At 46.1% G+C, this 20,131-nt stretch overlaps 1 protein-coding gene across 1 annotated transcript; it reads right to left on the reverse strand.

The window, feature by feature from the left end:
• Positions 1-326: 326 nt before the first annotated feature.
• Positions 327-18,976, reverse strand: LOC121876973 (the record flags this gene model as incomplete). Its single annotated transcript, XM_042382557.1, is given in 3 exon segments — positions 327-629; positions 11,247-11,381; positions 18,733-18,976. Coding segments are annotated over 3 exon segments (634 nt in total), but the record flags the coding sequence as incomplete, so codon positions are not given.
• Positions 18,977-20,131: the final 1,155 nt, after the last annotated feature.

A 20,131-nucleotide genomic window follows, 5' to 3' on the forward strand; every position in this document is an offset into this window, starting at 1 on the left:
ATCTTATAGAGTTTTAGAAAAAATTACAAAGTAAATAAACTTAATAGTGAAGTTCCACTGAAATTTCACAGAACAACATTAAAGAGCCACACAAAATTAATACGAAGGAAAGTGTGTATGAAAAGCTCGTCGGGTCGGTACAGTAGTGCCATATACTGTACACATATCTATATATTTAAACCATTATTACCAAGAGGCCTACAAATGCTCTGAAACTGGAAGATAAGTCTGTTTAACAAACTTTTGATTCAGACAAACAGACTCACATGTATTCTGTTCCCCATTTTGGGTGACTGGTGGGAAGTAAAGGGGAATGAAAGCACATATAACATTTAGTGTAACGTATTGTTTAGTGAGATATGTTAATAACTCCTTTAGCCTGCTCCAGGAGTGCCCTGGACTGTAGGTAGGTACTTGATGGTATTTCTGAGGTCATTGGCGCGGCAACAGAATATTTTATTTACTTTCACATTCAGGTTTGGGCATGGAAAACACGCACACTTTGCATTCTTCACGTCAGTACAAAATGGGGCGACATTCAGTTTTGCTCCTGTAAGAGTTCCTTTTCCAGTGATGTCGTTGACCGAAACTATGAGCTCAGAAGACTGTTGGCCAGGGTCGTAGATCATCTGCCGAAAATATACAGGATTTGATGATAATTGTTATAAGCACATAATTATTATCTATATCGTGATGCTGCCCAAGACAGTCGTACACTTTACTATATTAGTTAAGATTAGAGTAACATTTTAATCAAGTTCTTTCAAATTCAAAAAATTATTACTAAGTACCATCCTGGTGTAACAATGTCATACATGGTTATTACAGCCATTTTCAACCATTTTCTCTAATATTGATAAGTGTTAACAACTCTGAATTTTGCATCAGAAGGCTACAACACACGCACTGTAACTGCAGTCTAAGAAATATATAACATATATCTCTATTCAATCTCAATTTCAATTGTTTATTCCTTGATTGAGGAAGCGGGATCCTAGTGCTGTCACTAGGTACCCCTGTACAATGACACCAGAAGCATCTGGCAAGTGTGAAAAGTATATACAGTATAAATATTATAAAGGGGCTTACTAAAGCCTAAGGAAGGAAGGATATTCCTTTAACACATAATCAATATTATTTACAAAATATCTGGCCAGTATGGGGAGGATCATCGTGTCTCCGTCAGGGGGTCGTGGAGTGGTGGTCCAGCAGGCGTCACGGAAGCGTTGTGTGTGGGGACATCTTAGGAGGTAGTGAATAAGGGTGCTGCTGTCGGGTCTTCTGCATAACGCACAAGAGCGTTGCTCAGGGGATGCGGGGATACCAATCTCCCAAGCAAAGTCATACCCAATGATGATACGGGCAGCAATCACGTCCCCTTTCCGCGACCCTTTCCCGTAGACGTACGAGAGATCAGGAAGTTTACGGAGGACATGGACATCGTACCAGGTGGGCGGGGAGTCCAGGGGGATGGCTGCTTCCCGAGCTTCTCTCTGTTTGCGGCGGATTTGGGTCCTAATCTGTAAGAGTGTTCGAGGAACAACGTAGTCAGGTGTGGCCTTGTTGCAGCCAGTCTTGGCAAGGTCATCTACTGCCTCATTCCCCAAGATACCGACATGACTAGGTATCCATAGGAATGTCACAGGACGGCCTGCATCCTGAAGTGTGGATGTTAACCCTCGTATTCGGAGGATGAGGTCCTTATTTTCCCCTGATCCAAATGCGATCCCGTCGAGAGCAGACCTGGAATCGCAGCAGACAAGCAAGGGGCAGAAACCATCTGCTTCTTCCTCAGCGAGAAGGGCAGCAAGGAGGGCTATTAGTTCAGCCTGAGTGGAGGATGCCCCGTCAGAAACTCTGAGAGACAGTTTGATAGGCTCAGGGGCATGAGGACGGGAGATGTAGACACCAGCCCCGGCCCTACCTGTAGCGGGGTCAACAGAACCATCAGTGTAGAGGACGACCCTACCTGGGGACCAGTGAGCGATCCTGGAGAGGTGGTATTTGCAGAGAATAACAGGGTTCACCTGGGATTTCGGGAGCGGTCCACCGAGGGCAATCACTTCAGGTTGAAAATCCAGCCAGGGAGAAGGAGACGAACCAACAGCAGGGGTGACAACAATATCAGGCAGGAGGTCGTGTTCCTAAAGGGCTCGGATGAGTGACCCTCGCCACTGTCTTCTAGATGGAGATCGGTCTCGGACAGCAGGAGTCAAGTTGGTTTGGACATAGTTGCCCCGAGGATCCCGTAGAATGGAAACAGTAGTTTTTAGGTAAAACTCCTGGACACGATCCTGTAAGGGGGAAAGACCAAGTTCGGTATTGTGGTGGGATGCAATCCTAAACAAGGTTCTTCAAACTCCAGGGCACGAGCAGTAGATATATTCCATAAGTAGTACAAGACTTGGCAGGATAACCAACAGATACAGAAGCAGGAGCCAGCACAAGGGACTCCTCGTCGTAACGAGGCCTGGGCCGATCTGAGGGAAGTTAGCTAGCTAGGCAAGGAGAGTTGCTAGACATTACTAGGACAATAAATGAGGTCTTCTAGTTACTTGACTAGCGCGGTACAGACATAGTACATCGGGACATAGTAAGTGAACATAGGCATTAGACATAAGCATAGATATCAGACATGCTATAATAATATGTAGTAATACAGACATATGAATAAATGGTACACTGAATGGTAACAGAGTCTTGCCATCAGGCGTGTTCACATATCTTGGTATTTACATATCTATACAGGTATATAAAGAAGTAGAGCGTGTCCACTGAGGAGCCCCAAGGATGATACGAGCAGCTTTCCTCTGGATAACTTCGAGACGGTTGACAGCAGTCCGACTAATGTTGACGAGGGCAGGGGCGGCGTAGTCGACACAGGAACCGACAAAGGACTTGTACATGGTGAGAAGTACAGGGATGGTGGCACCAAGGGAACCCCTACACATGGTAGAGAGGGGAGCGATACGCCGAAAGCATATGTCGCGAAGATAGCGGGCTTCAGGGATCTGACAACGTATGCGAGTTACATACACACCCAGGTATTTTGTCTCATTAACCCAGTCCAAGGGCGTTCCTGATAAGAAAAAGGGTGGAGGTACAACACGACCGTGCCACATGGCTTTTGTTTTCGCAGTTGAAAGAAGGAAACCAAGTGAATCACACTCTCTGGAGACCAGATCAAGGGCTTCCTGCATGCTGAGGTAGTCAGGGGCTTGGAGGAGGACATCGTCGGCATATCCTGAGTGGACAACTTCTGTCGGCCACGGGAGTGATGCAATGGAGTGCATGAGAGTGTTAAACAAGGTGGGACTCAGGACTCCACCTTGAGGGGTGCCGAGGTTCATTTCTTGAACAGGAGACATAGAGCCTTCAACGCGAACCCGGGCCTGACTTCCAGTGAGGTAAGAGGCGATCCATTGTCTCCCTTTAACCCCTAACCGCCCAAGTTCAGCTAAAATGAGGGCAGGCCGAGCCGTATCAAAGGCTCCCTTGATATCAAGGAAGACGGAGATGCGGGCAGTCTGATTGCAGTAAAAGGAAGCAATGGAGTGTGCTGTGCTGCGATGTTGAATGAAACCATTGAGGGAGTTGTGGAAGCCGCCTATGGTGTGAAGAAGGCGACGATGGAGGTAAGACTAATGGGTCGATATTTCCCAGGATCTCCCGGCTTAGGGATGGGGATGATAGTGGCATTTTTCCAGTTGGACGGGAGAACCCCATGTTCATAAGACATATTGTAGAGAGCAAGCAAGGGGCCGTTAGGAATATTAGTACAGGCGTTGAGGACGGAGTAGGTTATCTGATCATCCCCAGGAGAGGTGTCTTTTCTAGAGCGACGAGCACTGTCAAGCTCGAACTGTGTGATGGGATGATGAGTGGGGGCAGGGGAGGTAAGAGCAGCACGAACAACAGGCTCAAACGCATCGATGCGAGCCTGCACTGCCTCCTGCATTGGATCTGGAAGTGCCTCAGGGGAGGGAGCTCGTGCCCAGTCCTCCATTAAAGAGCAGGCAAGGGAGGCGGGGTCAGGGTGGGGAGGAGGCCTCCGTCGAGTACCCCGTATAGCATTAATCCGATTCCATACATAAGAGGGTGACGACTGGAACGATAGAGACCCCGTGAAGGATAGCCAGTCCGCCTCACGTATCCGACGGCGCTCCTGAGTTGCAAAGGAGCACCAATTTTTGAAGTCTTCCCAGTCCTCTGGAGACCGAGACCTCCGTATGGCAGAGTGGAGATCACGGGTTACCTGCCGGAGATGTCTCATGGCAGGGATACGATACCAGTAGTTGGTGGCACTTCTGGGGTGACGGGAGGGCGTGGAGGGGTAGCGCGATTGACAGAGTCATACACGGCATCAACAAAATCAGCGCTGTAAGAGTCAAGGGACTGGGTGACAACATAGGAATCCGCCCAGGTAGAAAGGTATTGGGTAAAGGAAGGAACAGCATCTTGTGTGAGATGAAGGCGAGGGGATCGATAAGGAGTTGATGTCGGGGCAGAGAAGGAGAGCCTGATATGGGTAGTAACGGCAAGATGGTCACTATACAGAGCAGGCTCGGTGCAGACGGTAAGATGAAAGGAGGTATGACCGTTCAATAGTAAGCCAACATCAAGGAAACTATGGGCGAGGCGAGTAGATCAGACAACAATGACCCTAAATGGATTAATAACTATTTAAGGAACATCATTGGCCAAAGGAAGGCTATAGGTAGAAGGATAAATCGTGGCGAAATTCACCTCCGGGACTATTATAGGGTATTGGCGAGTAGGGTTAAAACCGAGATAAGGAAAGCAAAGAGGAATAATGAAGTAAGGATAGCAAGGGAGGCGAAGACAAACCCCAAAGGATTCTACCAAATGTATCAAACTAAAACACGAGAAAAGATTGGACCAATACGGTCAGACACCGGCGAGCTCACTGATAACGACAGAGAAATGAGCAATAATTTGAATAAATATTTTTCAACAGTTTTCACCACCGAAAATTTAAACATGATACCCGAGGCACCGACTCTATTCAGAGATAGTGAAGAAAACAAATTAAGCGAGATAGTAGTGACTAGTAACGATGTTAGTAAGCAAATAGACAAACTAAAGCCTAATAAGTCACCTGGTCCCGATGAGATATTTGCCAGAGTATTAAAGGAATGTAAGGAAGAGCTTAGTATGCCCTTAGCAAAGTTGTTTAACATGTCCTTAAAAACAGGTGTAGTACCAGAATCCTGGAGGATAGCGAATGTAATACCGATTTTCAAGAAGGGGGATAGATCACTATCCTCTAACTACCGACCAATCAGTCTACCATCAATAGTAGGCAAATTACTGGAAGCAATCATTTCTAACTCTATTCGAAATCACTTGGAGAAGCACCGATTGATCAGTGAGTCCCAGCATGGCTTCACAAGCGGAAGTTCATGTCTAACTTATCTATTAACATTCTTTTCATCAGTTTTCGAATCGGTGGACGAGGGGCACAATTATGATGTGGTATATCTCGAATTTAGCAAAGCCTTCGACAGAGTCCCCCACGAAAGACTAATTAGAAAGGTAGAAGCACATGGCATCAAAGGTAATATCCTTAAATGGATTAAGGCGTGGTTACAGGACAGGAAACAGCGAGTGAGCATTAATGGCACTAAGTCCCATTGGAGCAACGTCACAAGTGGTGTTCCCCAAGGCTCAGTACTTGGACCATTATTATTTATTATATACATAAACGACATAGATATCGGCATAGACAGCAACATAAGTAAATTTGCTGATGGCACTAAAATAGGACGTGTTATTAAATCTGACGAGGACTCGGCAAAACTACAGGAAGATCTAAACAAATTTTTCGAATGGTCTGAAAAATGGCAGATGAAATTCAACGTGACAAATGTAAAGTACTCAGTATAGGAGATGTAAACAGGGAAACCAGATACCAGATGAACAACGATGCCATAGAGAAATCCGACGAGAGAGATTTAGGAGTAATGATAAGTAGGAACCTTAAACCAAGTAAACAATGTGTTTTTGCTCGCAACAAGGCTTAAGGTACTTGGGTTCATACAAAGGAGTGTTAGTTACAAGACTAGCGAGGTCATCCTAAAACTGTATCTTGCTCTTGTGAGACCACACCTGGACTACGCAGTCCAGTTCTGGTCACCGTATTACAGAATGGACATAGAATCCTTGGAAAGAATTCAGAGGAGAATGACAAGACTAATCCCGGGCATTAGGAACCTTGAATATAGAGACAGGCTAAAGCATCTTAAGCTGCACTCCCTCGAGAGACGTAGAGCGAGGGGCGACCTGATAGAGGTGTATAAGTGGAAGGCAGGACTAAACAAAGGGGACATTACAAAGGTACTCAAACTATCCAACCAGGAGCGAACTCGTAACAATGGTTTTAAATTAGATAAATTTAGATTTAGGCGTGAAATCGGTAAACACTGGTTTGGAAACAGAGTAGTGGATGAATGGAACAAGTTACCAAATATCATCATTAACTCGAATACGCTGAATAGCTTCAAACATAGGTTGGATGCTTATATGAGCAATAGGGGTTGGGTGTAAACGGGACTGCCCAGTATGGGCCAATAGGCCCGCTGCAGTTTCCTCCATTCTTATGTTCTTATGTTCTTATGTCAGGACAAAGAAAGCGAACATCATCATCCCCATTAAGAAACTGTGAGAGATGTGATCCGTTAAGGGTACATGGAGTGGGATGATCCGGAGTAAGAGTGGGATGGCGGGCATTAAAGTCGCCAAGAACAATAGTGGGAACCCCATCATGGAGGTCGTGAAGAACCTGGGGGTCCAGAGAATCACTCTTGAAATGAACATTGACTACACGAAGGGTCCGGTCACCAAGAGTAAGGGAGACAGAAGTAATTCAGACGGGGGTCCATGTGAGTCAGGTGAAGGGAGGCGAACAGATGGAATGGTGTTACGCACAAGGGTGAGGAGGCCACGAGCCTGCTCACGGTACCAAGGCAGGGTGTAAACAGTATAGCCAGAGAGGCGGAGTGGAGTAACATCGTCTGTGATGGTTTCCTGAAGTAGAGCAACATCTACTTGATGGGAGAGCACAAACTGGGCGAGGTGGCGAGGTCTGTCCGGCGAGGTCTAAGTCCCTGGATGTTCCATTGTAAGAAGAGGAGGGAACGGCCTCCGGTGTGAGATGAGTCGGAGGGGCTAGACAGGGCTCCAGAGGAGGTACCAAATTCTGTTGAGAAAAATGGAGAGGGATGGATCCTCCATCTCGGGAGATGGAAGGAGGCGGGTCATCAGGGCTTGCAAAGTGCGCCCCTGTTGGGTCAGGGTGTCCAGAATGAGTTGTTGTTGCTTCTGCAATGTCGCAATTGTTTTCACAAACAAGTCGAGTTGGGCTGAGAGAAGGTTGATTTGCTTGGAGTGGCGATCCAGACGGAGAGTGATTGTTTCCATAGAACCAACTTGGTGTACCTGTGCAGGAGCTGGAGGTGGCAGCGAGGATTGCCGAGGGCCCGACTGGGCATGTGGTGGTGGTAGCGACGGAGAGGGACGGTGAGGGTTCAGTTGAGTAAGAGGTGGTGGTGCTGGTGAGAGACAGCGGGGGTCCGGGTGGGCAGGAGATGGTGGTGACTGTGTGGCAGGGCCGGCAACGACCTTGTTCCAAGAACGGTAGGGAGAGGGAGGGAGGGGAGAAAGGATGGGTGGTAGGGGTGATAGGGGGGTGGTAGAGGAGAGGAGATCAATGGGAAATCCTTGGTGGATGGAAGAGGCGGTGGTGGATAGGATTGAGGTTTGGTTGACAGGGGCTTCGTCAGAGACGAGGGCGGTGGTACAAGGTAAGTTTTCCCCGGGCGAGTGCCAGGACGCTGTGGGTAATTGGCATTCCAGGCGTGGTGACTGCCATGGCAATTGACGCACCGTGGAATAACTGGGATTTTGTTCTGAATTTTCGATTTGCATTCCACTGTGTCGTGAGGACCTGCACAGAAACCGCAGGCGACCATCCTCGTGCACTCCCAGGTGCGGTGTTTCCACGATTGGCAACGACCACAGATTTTCGGGGTTCCGATAAATCGGTCGAGAGGACAGTTGTGAATTGGTCCTACATTCACCTTCGGGGGGAGGGGGCCCACCCACCAGCCGATGAGTTCGTTGGATGGACGTTTGGAGACCAGGTTGATGCGGCGTTCCATGTCCAGTAGTTGTGGGAGAAGAGGGCGAAGATCGTCGATAGGGATCTCCCAGGGTACGTGGCGAACCATTACCTTGGTACGACGAGTTTCTGGGGTGATGATGGTGAACTTCAGCATCACCTCCCCCTGGGGAGCAGGAAAGCCCACCTGAGTGAGCAGGCGTACCGTCTCGTCCATTTGTGTGGTAACTATCACGGCTGTGGGACCTCGGCGGAGGCGAAGTGTTGAGTCCTGAAGTGGAGAGCAGTGACGGAAGAACCAGGTCGTCCGTGTGCTCAGAGGCAAGTCCCGAGGAAAGGCGAGACGACGAAGGCGCGACGGGGCAGGGAGACAAAGGGAATCCCCTATGTCCATCGTCGGCGGAGGGTCGGTCATTGAGCCACATGTAAGCTCACTTGGGGACCCCGATGACAGGAGGAGTCCACCCTCTACAGCCCCAGAAGGGGTGCAAGGGGGAGCCGTGGCCCCTGCTGGAGACCCTGACTTCTGAGGTTTCTGCTTCTTCTTTGACGTGTCTTCAAGAAGAAAGTCGTCAGCATCACTGTCACCTACTGCCGCCGTTTCCAACGAACGGGAGCGTTTAACGGCGGGCATAGGGCACGTTGGCAACACTGCAGTCAGGTGGAGTGGTAATGACGTCACTGCTACGTCACACTATCACATTGCGCATGCGCAAACTTGAAAAACTTTGCTCAGAGGGATCGGGTGATAGGACCAGATGTTTTATCCCCAAAAAATGACAAAGTCCAGAAGTAAAAAAAAAATATATGCCACTGTGCTGATAACTGGGTCTTACTATAGTTGTTTGCACAGGCTGGGATTGGTAGACTCGCTGAATTCGTCAGAAATACGAATTTTAAGGAGCATTCTCTTACAGCCTTTGTTGACACTACGCACGCATGCGCGTTGTATCTCTTATTAAGATTTACACATCACCTCTGAAGATGTGAAGTACACGAAAGCGCTTGGGAACTTCGTGCTTTCTTTTTTCCTTGTGGTTATCAGCAAAAACATAAATCAAGCTCTCTCTCTCTCTTTATATATATATATATATATATATATATATATATATATATATATATATATATATATATATATATATATATATATATATATATATATATATATATATATGCTGATAACACAAAGGAAAAAGCACGAAGTTCCCAAACGCTTTCGTGTAATTCACATCTTCAGGGGTGAGTACAGACTAAAGAGAAATACAAACCAAGATGTATATATACAGAGGAGGGTGAGACCAGGTCCACAATGGTCAGGTATTAGGTAATGACCCTACTAATCTTTAAATAGCACACAACGGTTGGTGGTCAGGTCAGAGGATAAGGTGACCCAACCTTCTCACCTGGTTACAATCTTCTAAATTACAAAATTGTCCAGTTTGTACATGCCATTACTCAAATTCATGTTGAATGCTTCGGTATGTTTAATTAGACTAGATTCTATGATGTTCCTACTATCAATTGAATTACAAGGTAATATTGAGGAGGCATTATCCCAGTCAATGCAATGCTTGTTATCCCTCAAATGAACAAACAGAGCATTGGATTCCTGGCCTGTCCTAACACTGTATTTGTGTTGTTTAATTCTAGTTGCAAGATCTTTACCTGTCTGGCCTAAGTAAAACATATTACATTCCTTGCAAGGAACTTTATAAATGCAACCAATTGTGTTGTTGGGGGAGTTCTTGATTAACATTTGTTTAACAGTGCATGAGTTTTTAAATGCCACATTGACGTTCCAGGTTTTTAGTTGTGAAGGAATGTGTGAGAAATTTTTGGGAATGGTAATATTAAGATATTCTTATGGTCATGGGTGGGCTTAGGATCAGTTCTATAAAAGTTTTCTTAGTAATGTTTAGGCATTTGTCTATGAAAGATCTAGGTATTTAAGGTTTGAGCCAATATTATAGATATATTTGTATTCCTCATCAATGAATTCCGGACTGCAAATTATCAAAGCACGTAAAATTGTTGAAAATACTGACTGTTTGACTCTATTATGGTGGGCAGAATAATAATGAATGTATGAACACACATTAGTTGGTTTTCTATAAATACTGAACTTAAAAGTGTTACCTATTCTGTGTATCAGACAGTCTAGGAATGGCAATTTACAGTCTTGCTCTAATTCACAGTGAATTTGATCGAGGGCTAAGTTGTTAAGTTGTGGCAGAAGCTTTTAGGTCCTCATTACTTGGCCAGAGACATAATACATCAACAACATATCTAAACCAGACTGCTGAAGGTGGTAAAATATTACTTAATAGTTTCTTTTCAATGAATTCCATATATAGTTTGCTTAATACAGGTGAGAGTGGATTACCCATTGGTATGGCAATGGATTACCTAAAGTGATTTACTTGCATATATATATATATATATATATATATATATATATATATATATATATATATATATATATATATATATATATATATATATATATATATATATATCTTGATAAAATCACACGGAAAATGGGAATAACAGGCACCTTAACATATCTTTATTAAAGACACAGAACTGATTTGCCTCTGCAATATATATATATATATATATATATATATATATATATATATATATATATATATATATATATATATATATATATATATATATATATTAATCACAAAAAAACAGGCCCCTAAGCTGTCTTTATTCAAGACATCTTCAGAGGCAACTGAAGTTGCCTCTGAAATATATATATATATATATATATATATATATATATATATATATATATATATATATATATATATATATATATATATATATATATATATATATATATATATATATATATATGCTGTTTGAGAGAGAGAGAGAAACACGTTTTCATTGTGGATCTAGTGTGTGTGTGTGTGTGTGTGTGTGTGCGTGTGTGTGTGTGTGTGTGTGTGTGTGTGTGTGTGCGTGTGTGTAAGTACTGAAATTATGCGTAGAAAGAGAAAGAGCAGTTAGACAGATGGACAAAGATGACTGTCTGAGGAGATGCCAAACACACACACACACACACACACACACATTTCCGAACATTTGCACCAACCTTCCATATGTAGGCGGGCACAGGCACAGTGTTTTTTGGGTTGAGGAAGATTGGTTGGGGTAGCTCCAGTACCCCGTAAGTGCCCGTCCACACTTCCAGCTTGGTATTCCGCTTCCTCACGACATTCTCTACAGCCTGTGGGTACAAAGAACTATTGATACCCAAATTTTTAGGATGCAACATGCTCAAGACTTTTAGATGAAAATAAGAATAATTCAGATATAGAGAATGTAATCAGAATCAGACAAAAAGTATTTTTCATTCAATCAATCCCAAACCTTTGAGAAATTATAGTTGTGACTACTTAAGTTGTTGTTATGGCAAGGTGCCGATGCGACTCTCGTTTTATGTTCCACAACAGTTGATTAATAAATGTTATGTATGTGAGTTAACATCAAGTATTACACAGTTAAAACAGAGTGCATGCCCATCCCTCTAGACACCTATCAAGCATGGAGAATTTTACTTATGTGGATCACATGAAAACTAAAGATACAAGTGAGCGAATTGATATTAATAAGCAGTTTAGGGAACTCAGTGTCTTACAAAAATCTTTAATAAGACGTCAAACTGGAACGCCTCTAAATCTATACTGCCATGTCCTGATATCTTGTTATGAGACCAAATACTGTATAGTGACAATATAAGCTCAGTTTGTGGCAACAAAACCAAATGAGAGTGTTGAGCATAATGGTGCATAATGCATGGGTCCTTTGACAACAACGTGTTATGCCGAAGCAAAGTGAAACCTTCATGCCTTCAGTTATTTACCGAGTACCAACTGTCATAGTAAGGTAAATTCTCCCTGTTTACGGACTGTTCGTATGTGCTGTAACCTGTGTAGCAACTGTTAGTGCTGTACTCTTTGCAGCAGCAGGTAGTGCTGTGGTCCCTGCAGCAACAGGTAGTGCTGTGATCCCTGCAACAACAGGTAGTGCTGTGGTCACTGCAGCAACAGGTACTACTGTGGTCCCTGCAACAACAGGTAGTGCTGTGGTCCCTGCAGCAGCAGGTAGTGCTGTGGTCCCTGCAGCAACAGGTAGTGCTGTGATCCCTGCAACAACAGGTAGTGCTGTGGTCCCTGCAGCAGCAGGTAGTGCTGTGGTCCCTGCAGCAGCAGGTAGTGCTGTGGTCCCTGCAGCAACAGGTAGTGCTGTGATCCCTGCAACAACAGGTAGTGCTGTGGTCACTGCAGCAACAGGTACTACTGTGGTCCCTGCAACAACAGGTAGTGCTGTGGTCCCTGCAGCAACAGGTTGCAGGGGATTTGGCATCCTGTGTACCGCCGGTAAAGCCGTGGGTTCGTAACACACGTCTTGCCCGCGGTGCCCACCATTTCTCTGTGGATATCGGTCACACGAGAATAACCCGTTATAGTACCTCCTTCTTTCCTCACACAGCCAAACTGTGGAATGCTTTGCCTTCTTCTGTGTTTCCATGCTCTTACAATCTGTCTCACTTTAAAAAGCTGGTTTTCCGGCATCTTCGTGGTGTAGATTAATACAGTATAACCTTTTTTTCTATATTTTCAATTTCTTTCCGTTCTTTTTTTCGCCCCCAGGCTCCGTTGTGGGTCGTTTGACCTGTGCCCGGGTGGCTAATTCCCGTAAAAAAAAAAAAAAAAAAACAGGTAGTGCTGTGGTCCCTGCAGCAACAGGTAGTGCTGTGGTCAGTGCACCAGCAGGTAGTGCTGTGGTCCCTGCAGTAACAGGTAGTGCTGTGGTCAGTGCACCAGCAGGTAGTGCTGTGGTCCTTGCAGCAGCAGGTAGTGCTGCGATCCCTGCAGCAACAGGTAGTGCTGTGGTCCCTGCAGCAACAGGTAGTGCTATGGTCCCTGCAGCAACAGGTAGTGATGTGGTCCCTGCAGCAGCAGGTAGTTCTGTGGTCCCTGCAGCAACAGGTAGTGCTGTGGTCCTGCAGCAACAGGTAGTGCTATGGTCCCTGCAGCAACAGGTAGTGCTGTGGTCCCTGCAGCAGCAGGTAGTTCTGTGGTCCTGCAGCAACAGGTAGTGCTGTGGTCAGTGCACCAGCAGGTGTGCTGTGGTCCCTGCAGTAACAGGTAGTGCTGTGGTCAGTGCACCAGCAGGTAGTGCTGTGGTCCTTGCAGCAGGTAGTGCTGCGATCCTGCAGCAACAGGTGAGTGCTGTGGTCCCTGCAGCAACAGGTAGTGCTATGGTCCCTGCAGCAACAGGTATGATGTGGTGCAGCAGGTAGTGCTGTGGTCCTTGCAGCAGCAGGCAGTGCTATGGTCCCTGCAACAACAGGTAGTGCTGTGGTCCTGCAGCAACAGGTACTACTGTGGTCCCTGCAGCAGCAGGTAGTGCTGTGGTCCAGCGACAACAGGTAGTGCTGTGGTCCGGCAGCAACAGGTAGTGCTGTGGTCCTGCAGCAGCAGGTAGTGCTGTCATCCCTGCAGCAACAGGTAGTGCTGTGGTCCCTGCAGCAACAGGTAGTGCTATGGTCCCTGCAGCAGCAAGTAGTGCTGTCATCCCTGCAGCCAGTGCAGCAACATATAGTGCTGTGGTCTCTGCAGCAACAGGTAGTGCTGTGGTCCCTGCAGCAACAGGTAGTGCTGTGGGCCCTGCAGCAGCAGGTAGTGCTGTGGTCCCTGCAACAACATATAGTGCTGTGGTCCCTGCAGCAGCAGGTAGTGCTGTGGTCCCTGCAGCAGCAGGTAGTGCTGTGATCCCTACAACAACAGAGAGTGCTGCGGTCCGTAATGAAGTTGCACAGCAGGCGCGTCAGGTTTTCGGGTAGCCTCACTTGTATGATCTTATACTGCAGCCCCGCGTGCCAAACTTTGTCAGACGCTCTACTGACGTCCCTCAGTACTACGTTGCATTGCAGGCGGCCAGTCATGGCGTTGGCGCTATGCTCGTAGGTCTGGGCTATGGCGGTGGATGTGCCTCGGTACTGGCGGAAGCCGAACTGGTGCGGATTATGCACGTCTTCGTCCTCCAGATACATCCGCAACCGCTTGTTTACTATTTTTTCGAGGATTTTGGAAGGTACCTCTAGCAGCGATATTGGTCGAAAGTTTTCGACTTTGTTTGGAGGCTTCCCCGCTTTTGGTATGAGGCGAATAACGGCGATTTTGAACGTCTTAGGGAAGTATCCAGAGGCGAGGCAGGCATTGCATAGATGAGCAAGCCTCTCTATCATGTTGTCGGGGGTTGAGCCAGGATCTTCTTGTTAATGTGAATTTGCCCAGGTGATTTATTTTTAAACCCTTTTATGGTGGCTGAAACATCTGCAGGAACTATGCGCTCCGTCAGGTAGCTTTCGTCCACCGGTCTAGTAAAGTTAGTACGTGGGTGCGGCTGGAGCAAGTGCTGATGGTCCTGCAACTGACCTAAAATGTCCTCTGCTAACTCCCTGTCGAAGCCCTTGTTCTCTTGTTCACTCATGGTAAAGATCGCCGATGTATTTGTTCTTGGTTTTCCTCTTCGAATATTTTCACGTTGTTTTGATCAAGCAGATAAGGGACCGTGCTTGAGGTGAAACCCATCAATCGCTTGATCCCTTTCCAGAATGCAGCAGAATCGCGGCAATTGTTGGCTGCCTCCCACACTAAAGCGGCCCACTTTTGTTCATGTAGACGTTTGCTCTCGTGCTGGATGTCGGTCTGTAGCTCTCGGTACCGGTCTCTCAGCTCTTGCGTCCACCCGCGGATACTGGCTAGCTGTCTCATGTGATCGTACTGGACACTAAGCTGCCTCAACTGGTGACTAGTGTGAGGATGGGGAATGGTCCAGTGTGTGGTGGTCGGGATGTTGTTGTCCATCCCCGTCTTCACATCCGTGTACCATTGATCGACCGCGTCGTCGATGTCATTGGGGCTGGCTTCTTCCAGGTTCCTCCCCTGTTTGAGACTGAGAAACTCCTTCAAGGAGTCCCAGTCTTCCTGTTGGAGGTTTGACCTGATGTTGGCGAGGACTATAATGATGAGAGCATCACGACGACTGGCAGGTGATCGCTGGTACTGATGGGTCCAGCGGTAACGTGCCTGTTCAGGACCGCCTCGTTGTTAGAGAGGATTATGGCTGGTGTTGTGGCACTTGTCACGTCTGATTAATGTGGGGAAATTTAGCCCGAGGTGTTGCAGTTTTCCCCATCTGATGTTGTCATACAGCGCCACACCGACGTTGTTCTCATTATCGTGTCCAAGTATGGCGTGGCGCGCATTTAAGTCCCCTATGATGTATGTTGGTTTTCTGTGGCGTAACAACAGATTGAGGTCTTGTTCGAATAAGTAAGGACGTCTGGGAGGTAAGTACACTGTGCATATGATAACAGGTCCCCTAGTTGTCTCTATCTGCACTCCTAGAACTGAATCCTCGAAGTCTGGCAACACTCTGTGACTCAGCTGTAACCTGATGGCCACAGCGACATCATCGTTCAGCTCACCCGTCATGTTCCTCTGGTATACAGTGTAGCCAAAAATTTTCAGCTTACTTTCGTCCTTTATGCCATTACTGTTTAACAGAATAATGTCTGGGTCTAATTGATAGTTCGTTGCGTCTATTAAGGGACCAGTATAGGGCATTATGTTGGACAAATTTCATCCTGTTAACGACCGCCATTTCGAAGACTGTAGATTAGGGCGTCGCATGAAGTGTTTGCTCGGTTTCTGCCATTTCTAGGGGGCCGGAACTTCTTTGTAGAACCTTCGAACATCCGCTTGTCAGTTAATGGAGGGCCCTCGAACTTCTCGTCACCCGTGCACAGGAAGGTGTTCAGTTCCTGGGCCTGCGTGTCGAAGTAATCTACTGACGCTGCAGCTCGAGGGTCTTGTTCCTCTGTGGAGTAAGTCGCCATCATCTGGTCGCAACCATTGACTGTGGTTGCAGTCCGATGGTCACTGTCACTGTCACATATCTTGGGGTCACGGAGATTTACGGTGTCGCTGGAGCTGTGATCCCAAGGGGACTGACTGGCCACGTCGGGGCTACGGTTATACTGACTTTTGCCTAAGTCAAGGAGGTCATGGTCTATTTCTGGCGTGGGTTGAGGTAGTCGATAAGTCGTTGAGTGGGTTACTGCCTTCAGGATTTCTTTTGAAGGGACTTCGTCGCTTATTTCAACTGGTGCAATGTTGTTCCTGGTTAGTGTCTTGTTGAGGTGTTTAGAGAATAAACCTGGATGAACCATGTTCATGTGATGGGCATGCAGGTAAGACAAGTATATACTGTAGTGGTGGCTTTGGACTCGTCCACCTGTGGAGAAGAGACACTCCTGATGCTCTCCGCAACTGCGTCCCTCATGGCGCCCAGTGACTTAGTAACTGCCTGTTTTATTGAGTCCTTGATGGATCTTATTTCTGATTGCAGGAATTCCATGGTCTCGCTGACATTGTTGAGTTTTTGTGAGTCTGCTTATGTTTCTTTCAGAGCGTCTTTTAGGGTTTGGCTGTAAGCCATGATCGTCGACTGAGTGGTCCTTTCTATGGTGTTAGAAATTTCCCTGGTTTCTTTTTGCTTGGTTATTTCGGTCAGTTTCTTCTCTGTTTCTTGAATTACCTGTTTACTGACCAGGCAGATGGCAGAGAAGGTCCTGTGGCCACCTTCGCAGTCTTTGTAGAAGTGCTGATCAGATGAACACTCAGAGCATATGACCCCTTGCAGGGGGCAGTTCTTGGTCATGTGGTCATTGTATTTATAGTACTTCATACATTGTTGGATGGGAGTATACTTTTCATATTCTATTTGGTGGGATGAGATGGAAGTGCCATATGCATAGAGCCCCTTCTCCTTCATTCTTTTTGCATCCGCTGTGTCTGCAAAGCGAACCTTGATTATATTATGGGCATACATAGGATACACCTCCACAACCTTGACATTGTTTTGCTTTTGTATTTCATCTCTTATTTCTTCTGCGTTATTCTCCACTACATCTTTGCCCAACTTCTTACATACAAGGGTGAGCTTGGCGCCGTATACCTGTGGGACAATGACCTCGTAACCGTTAGTTTTTATTTTGTCCATGGCACTAGACTTAAGTAGTTTATCAGCATCTTCATCTGTTTCTGTGAGGATGATGTAACCATCTCTCAGATCCACAAGACTATTTATTCTCACCATTAGGTCGCTTAAAAGCCTTTTTACCCCTATCCGAGACCCCTGGGTCGGGGTTCAGGAGGTCTTCACTTTCACTTGGGCCATGGTCAGTAACTTACATGAAAATCCTACCTAATTTGTCCACCTCAGCTAAACCCCATGGATGCCACTCCTTCTGTCCGCTTGCTGGGCGAGTAAAGACGGGTCTAGGGGTAGGGTGAACAGACAATCCCCTGACGGGGGCCTAGCCAAGCCCTAACACCTAACAGTGACAGGGTATGAAGCACTGCCGAATCCCTAATAGAAAATGTCACCCTTACTGTTCGACCCAGCAGCCCTTGTGGCTCTGCCCGCAGGGTTCGCGTCGTTGCCAAACAGCAGGGACTCTAGGCGAAAGGATATGGTAGGGAAGAAGCGCAGTGTAAAAGAATAATAATATCCATGTACAACTACAAGATAAAGCAGCCAGAGCGAACCCAACGTGAAAAACAAGGCCGACAGTCGTAACGGTCAACAATATGAACATGAGCAGGGAGCGACGCGCAGCACGTATGCTCGCTATGAAGGATGGGTGCGCTCTGTTCAGTTACCCTGAGTTCTTGTTCCTTAACTATTACCAATATTCCTATTCCTACACTGACAAGGGGTGGTTTTGCTCCCATGGATGTACTGGATCTTGGGTGTTACACCAATCTTTACCCACAGTGGCGACACATTACTCCCTCATATGGACGCTGATGCCTTTCTACAAAACTCACTGGGTTACACCAACCCGACTGTAGCTATTACTTACCGGACTCTCCTGAGTTTAGCTCCAGCCTCATAGTACCACAATCCTTCTCTTTAATTAGCCATAATATCAGCACTGTCCCCCTTCACTGTTACCTTTATAAATCTGTGTATATCTTTTATTACCCATAAAAATGAAGTACTAGGGTTCGGTGAGATTAAATTCACTAACGATACGTAATATTTGTATAACATCCTTAATTGTACTAGACACTGCGTCAATACTTCACGACACAGTGGTGATGTCACGCTATAAATGTAAAAAAAAAAAAATGAAGTGATATCCGAGGTAACATTCTGATGTGTTCTTATCACCACCATGCTATGTGTACTATTCCAGATGATACTAAATGTTACATAATACTTCCTTGATATAAATGTACAGCAGGTGCCTCTAAGAGAGCTCAGGCTCTCAATTGACTCAGCCATGGCAACATTGTTATTATTACCCACTCTGTATCTTTCTGGCTAAATAAACTGTTTCAACCCTTCGGTGGCTATTCCACCGAGGGGTGGCACACTGTACTGTATATGTCAGTAACTGTACCTTACCAGGATGGATTTATTACCATAGTAATGGAGAGAGCCAGTGCAACGTAACCTGTCCCTTCATGAGTTCTATAAAACCACTAAGGACTTACTTCCCATACTCCTATGTTGAGTTTCTCCCATTGAGGGACGGCGTTGACTAGAAAGTAAGTAGCATCCATCTCAGCCCTCAGCACAAAGTCTCCGTTTGGTGCGAGGTGACCCCTTGATATGACAAGACCTGCCTTTGCATTGTTCTTGTTCCAATTAGTGTAGTGTTCTTCAACGTCTGGGAAAAACTTGGTTTCTTTGAAGGGAGGAGACTTTTTACTTGGGAAGTCTTTAGCGCCCAGGTCTCTGTTGATAATTTACTATCATTAACAAAGTTAGTTCAAATATTAAGAGCCTGCTTTTCCCATTTAAAGGTAATGAAAATAATCACACACACACACACACACACACACACACACACACACACACACACACACACACACACACACACACACAAAGTTTGTGACTTGGGAAAAAATAAATTAGGAATAAGAGGGAAAACTTGAACACTAAGCTTATACTTGTGGCAATAACCATGGTTAACTACCACGACTTGATCAACTATAACTATCTTGTCCCCACCTACTGTAACTATCTTGTCCCCACCTGTAACTATCTTGTCCCCACCTACTGTAACTATCCTGTCACCTCTGTAACTATCTTGTCCCCACCTACTGTAACAATCTTGTCCCCACCTACTGTAACCTATCTTGCCCACACCTACTGTAACTATCTTGTCCCCCTTACTGTAACTATCTTGTCCCACCTACTGTAACTATCTTGTCCCCACCTACTGTAACTATCTTGTCCCCACCTACTGTAACTATCTTGTCCCCACCTACTGTACCTATCTTGTCCCCACCTACTGTAACTATCTTGTCCCCACCTACTGTAACTATCTTGTCCCCACCTACTGTAACTATCTTGTCCCCCACCTACTGTACTATCTTGTCCCCACCTACTGTAACTATCTTGTCCACCTACTGTACCTATCTTGTCCCCTGTAACTATCCTGTCCCCACCTACTGGAACAATCCTGTCCCCACCTGTAACTATCCTGTCCTCACCTACTGTAACTATCTTGTCCCCACCTTAACTATCCTGTCCCCCACCTGTAATTATCCTGTCCCCTCACTGTAACTATCTTGTCCCCACCTACTGCAACTATCCTGTGTCCCCACCTGCTGTAACTATCTTGTCCCCACCTACTGTAACTAACCTGTCACCTACTGTAACTATCTTGTCCCCACCTGCTGTAACTATCCCTACACCTGCTGCTTAACCAACCTGTCCCCACCTACTGTAACTATCTTGTCACCTGCTGTAACTATCTTGTCCCCACCTACTGTAACTATCTTGTCCCCCACCTGTAACTATCTTGTCACCTGTAACTATCTTGTCCCCACCCTACTGTACCTATCTTGTCCCCACCACCCTTAACTAACCTGTCCCCCCTGCTGT

This window comes from Homarus americanus, unplaced genomic scaffold (genome assembly GCF_018991925.1).
Source record: "Homarus americanus isolate GMGI-L3 unplaced genomic scaffold, GMGI_Hamer_2.0 scaffold3252, whole genome shotgun sequence".
Classification (NCBI taxonomy): domain Eukaryota; kingdom Metazoa; phylum Arthropoda; class Malacostraca; order Decapoda; family Nephropidae; genus Homarus; species Homarus americanus.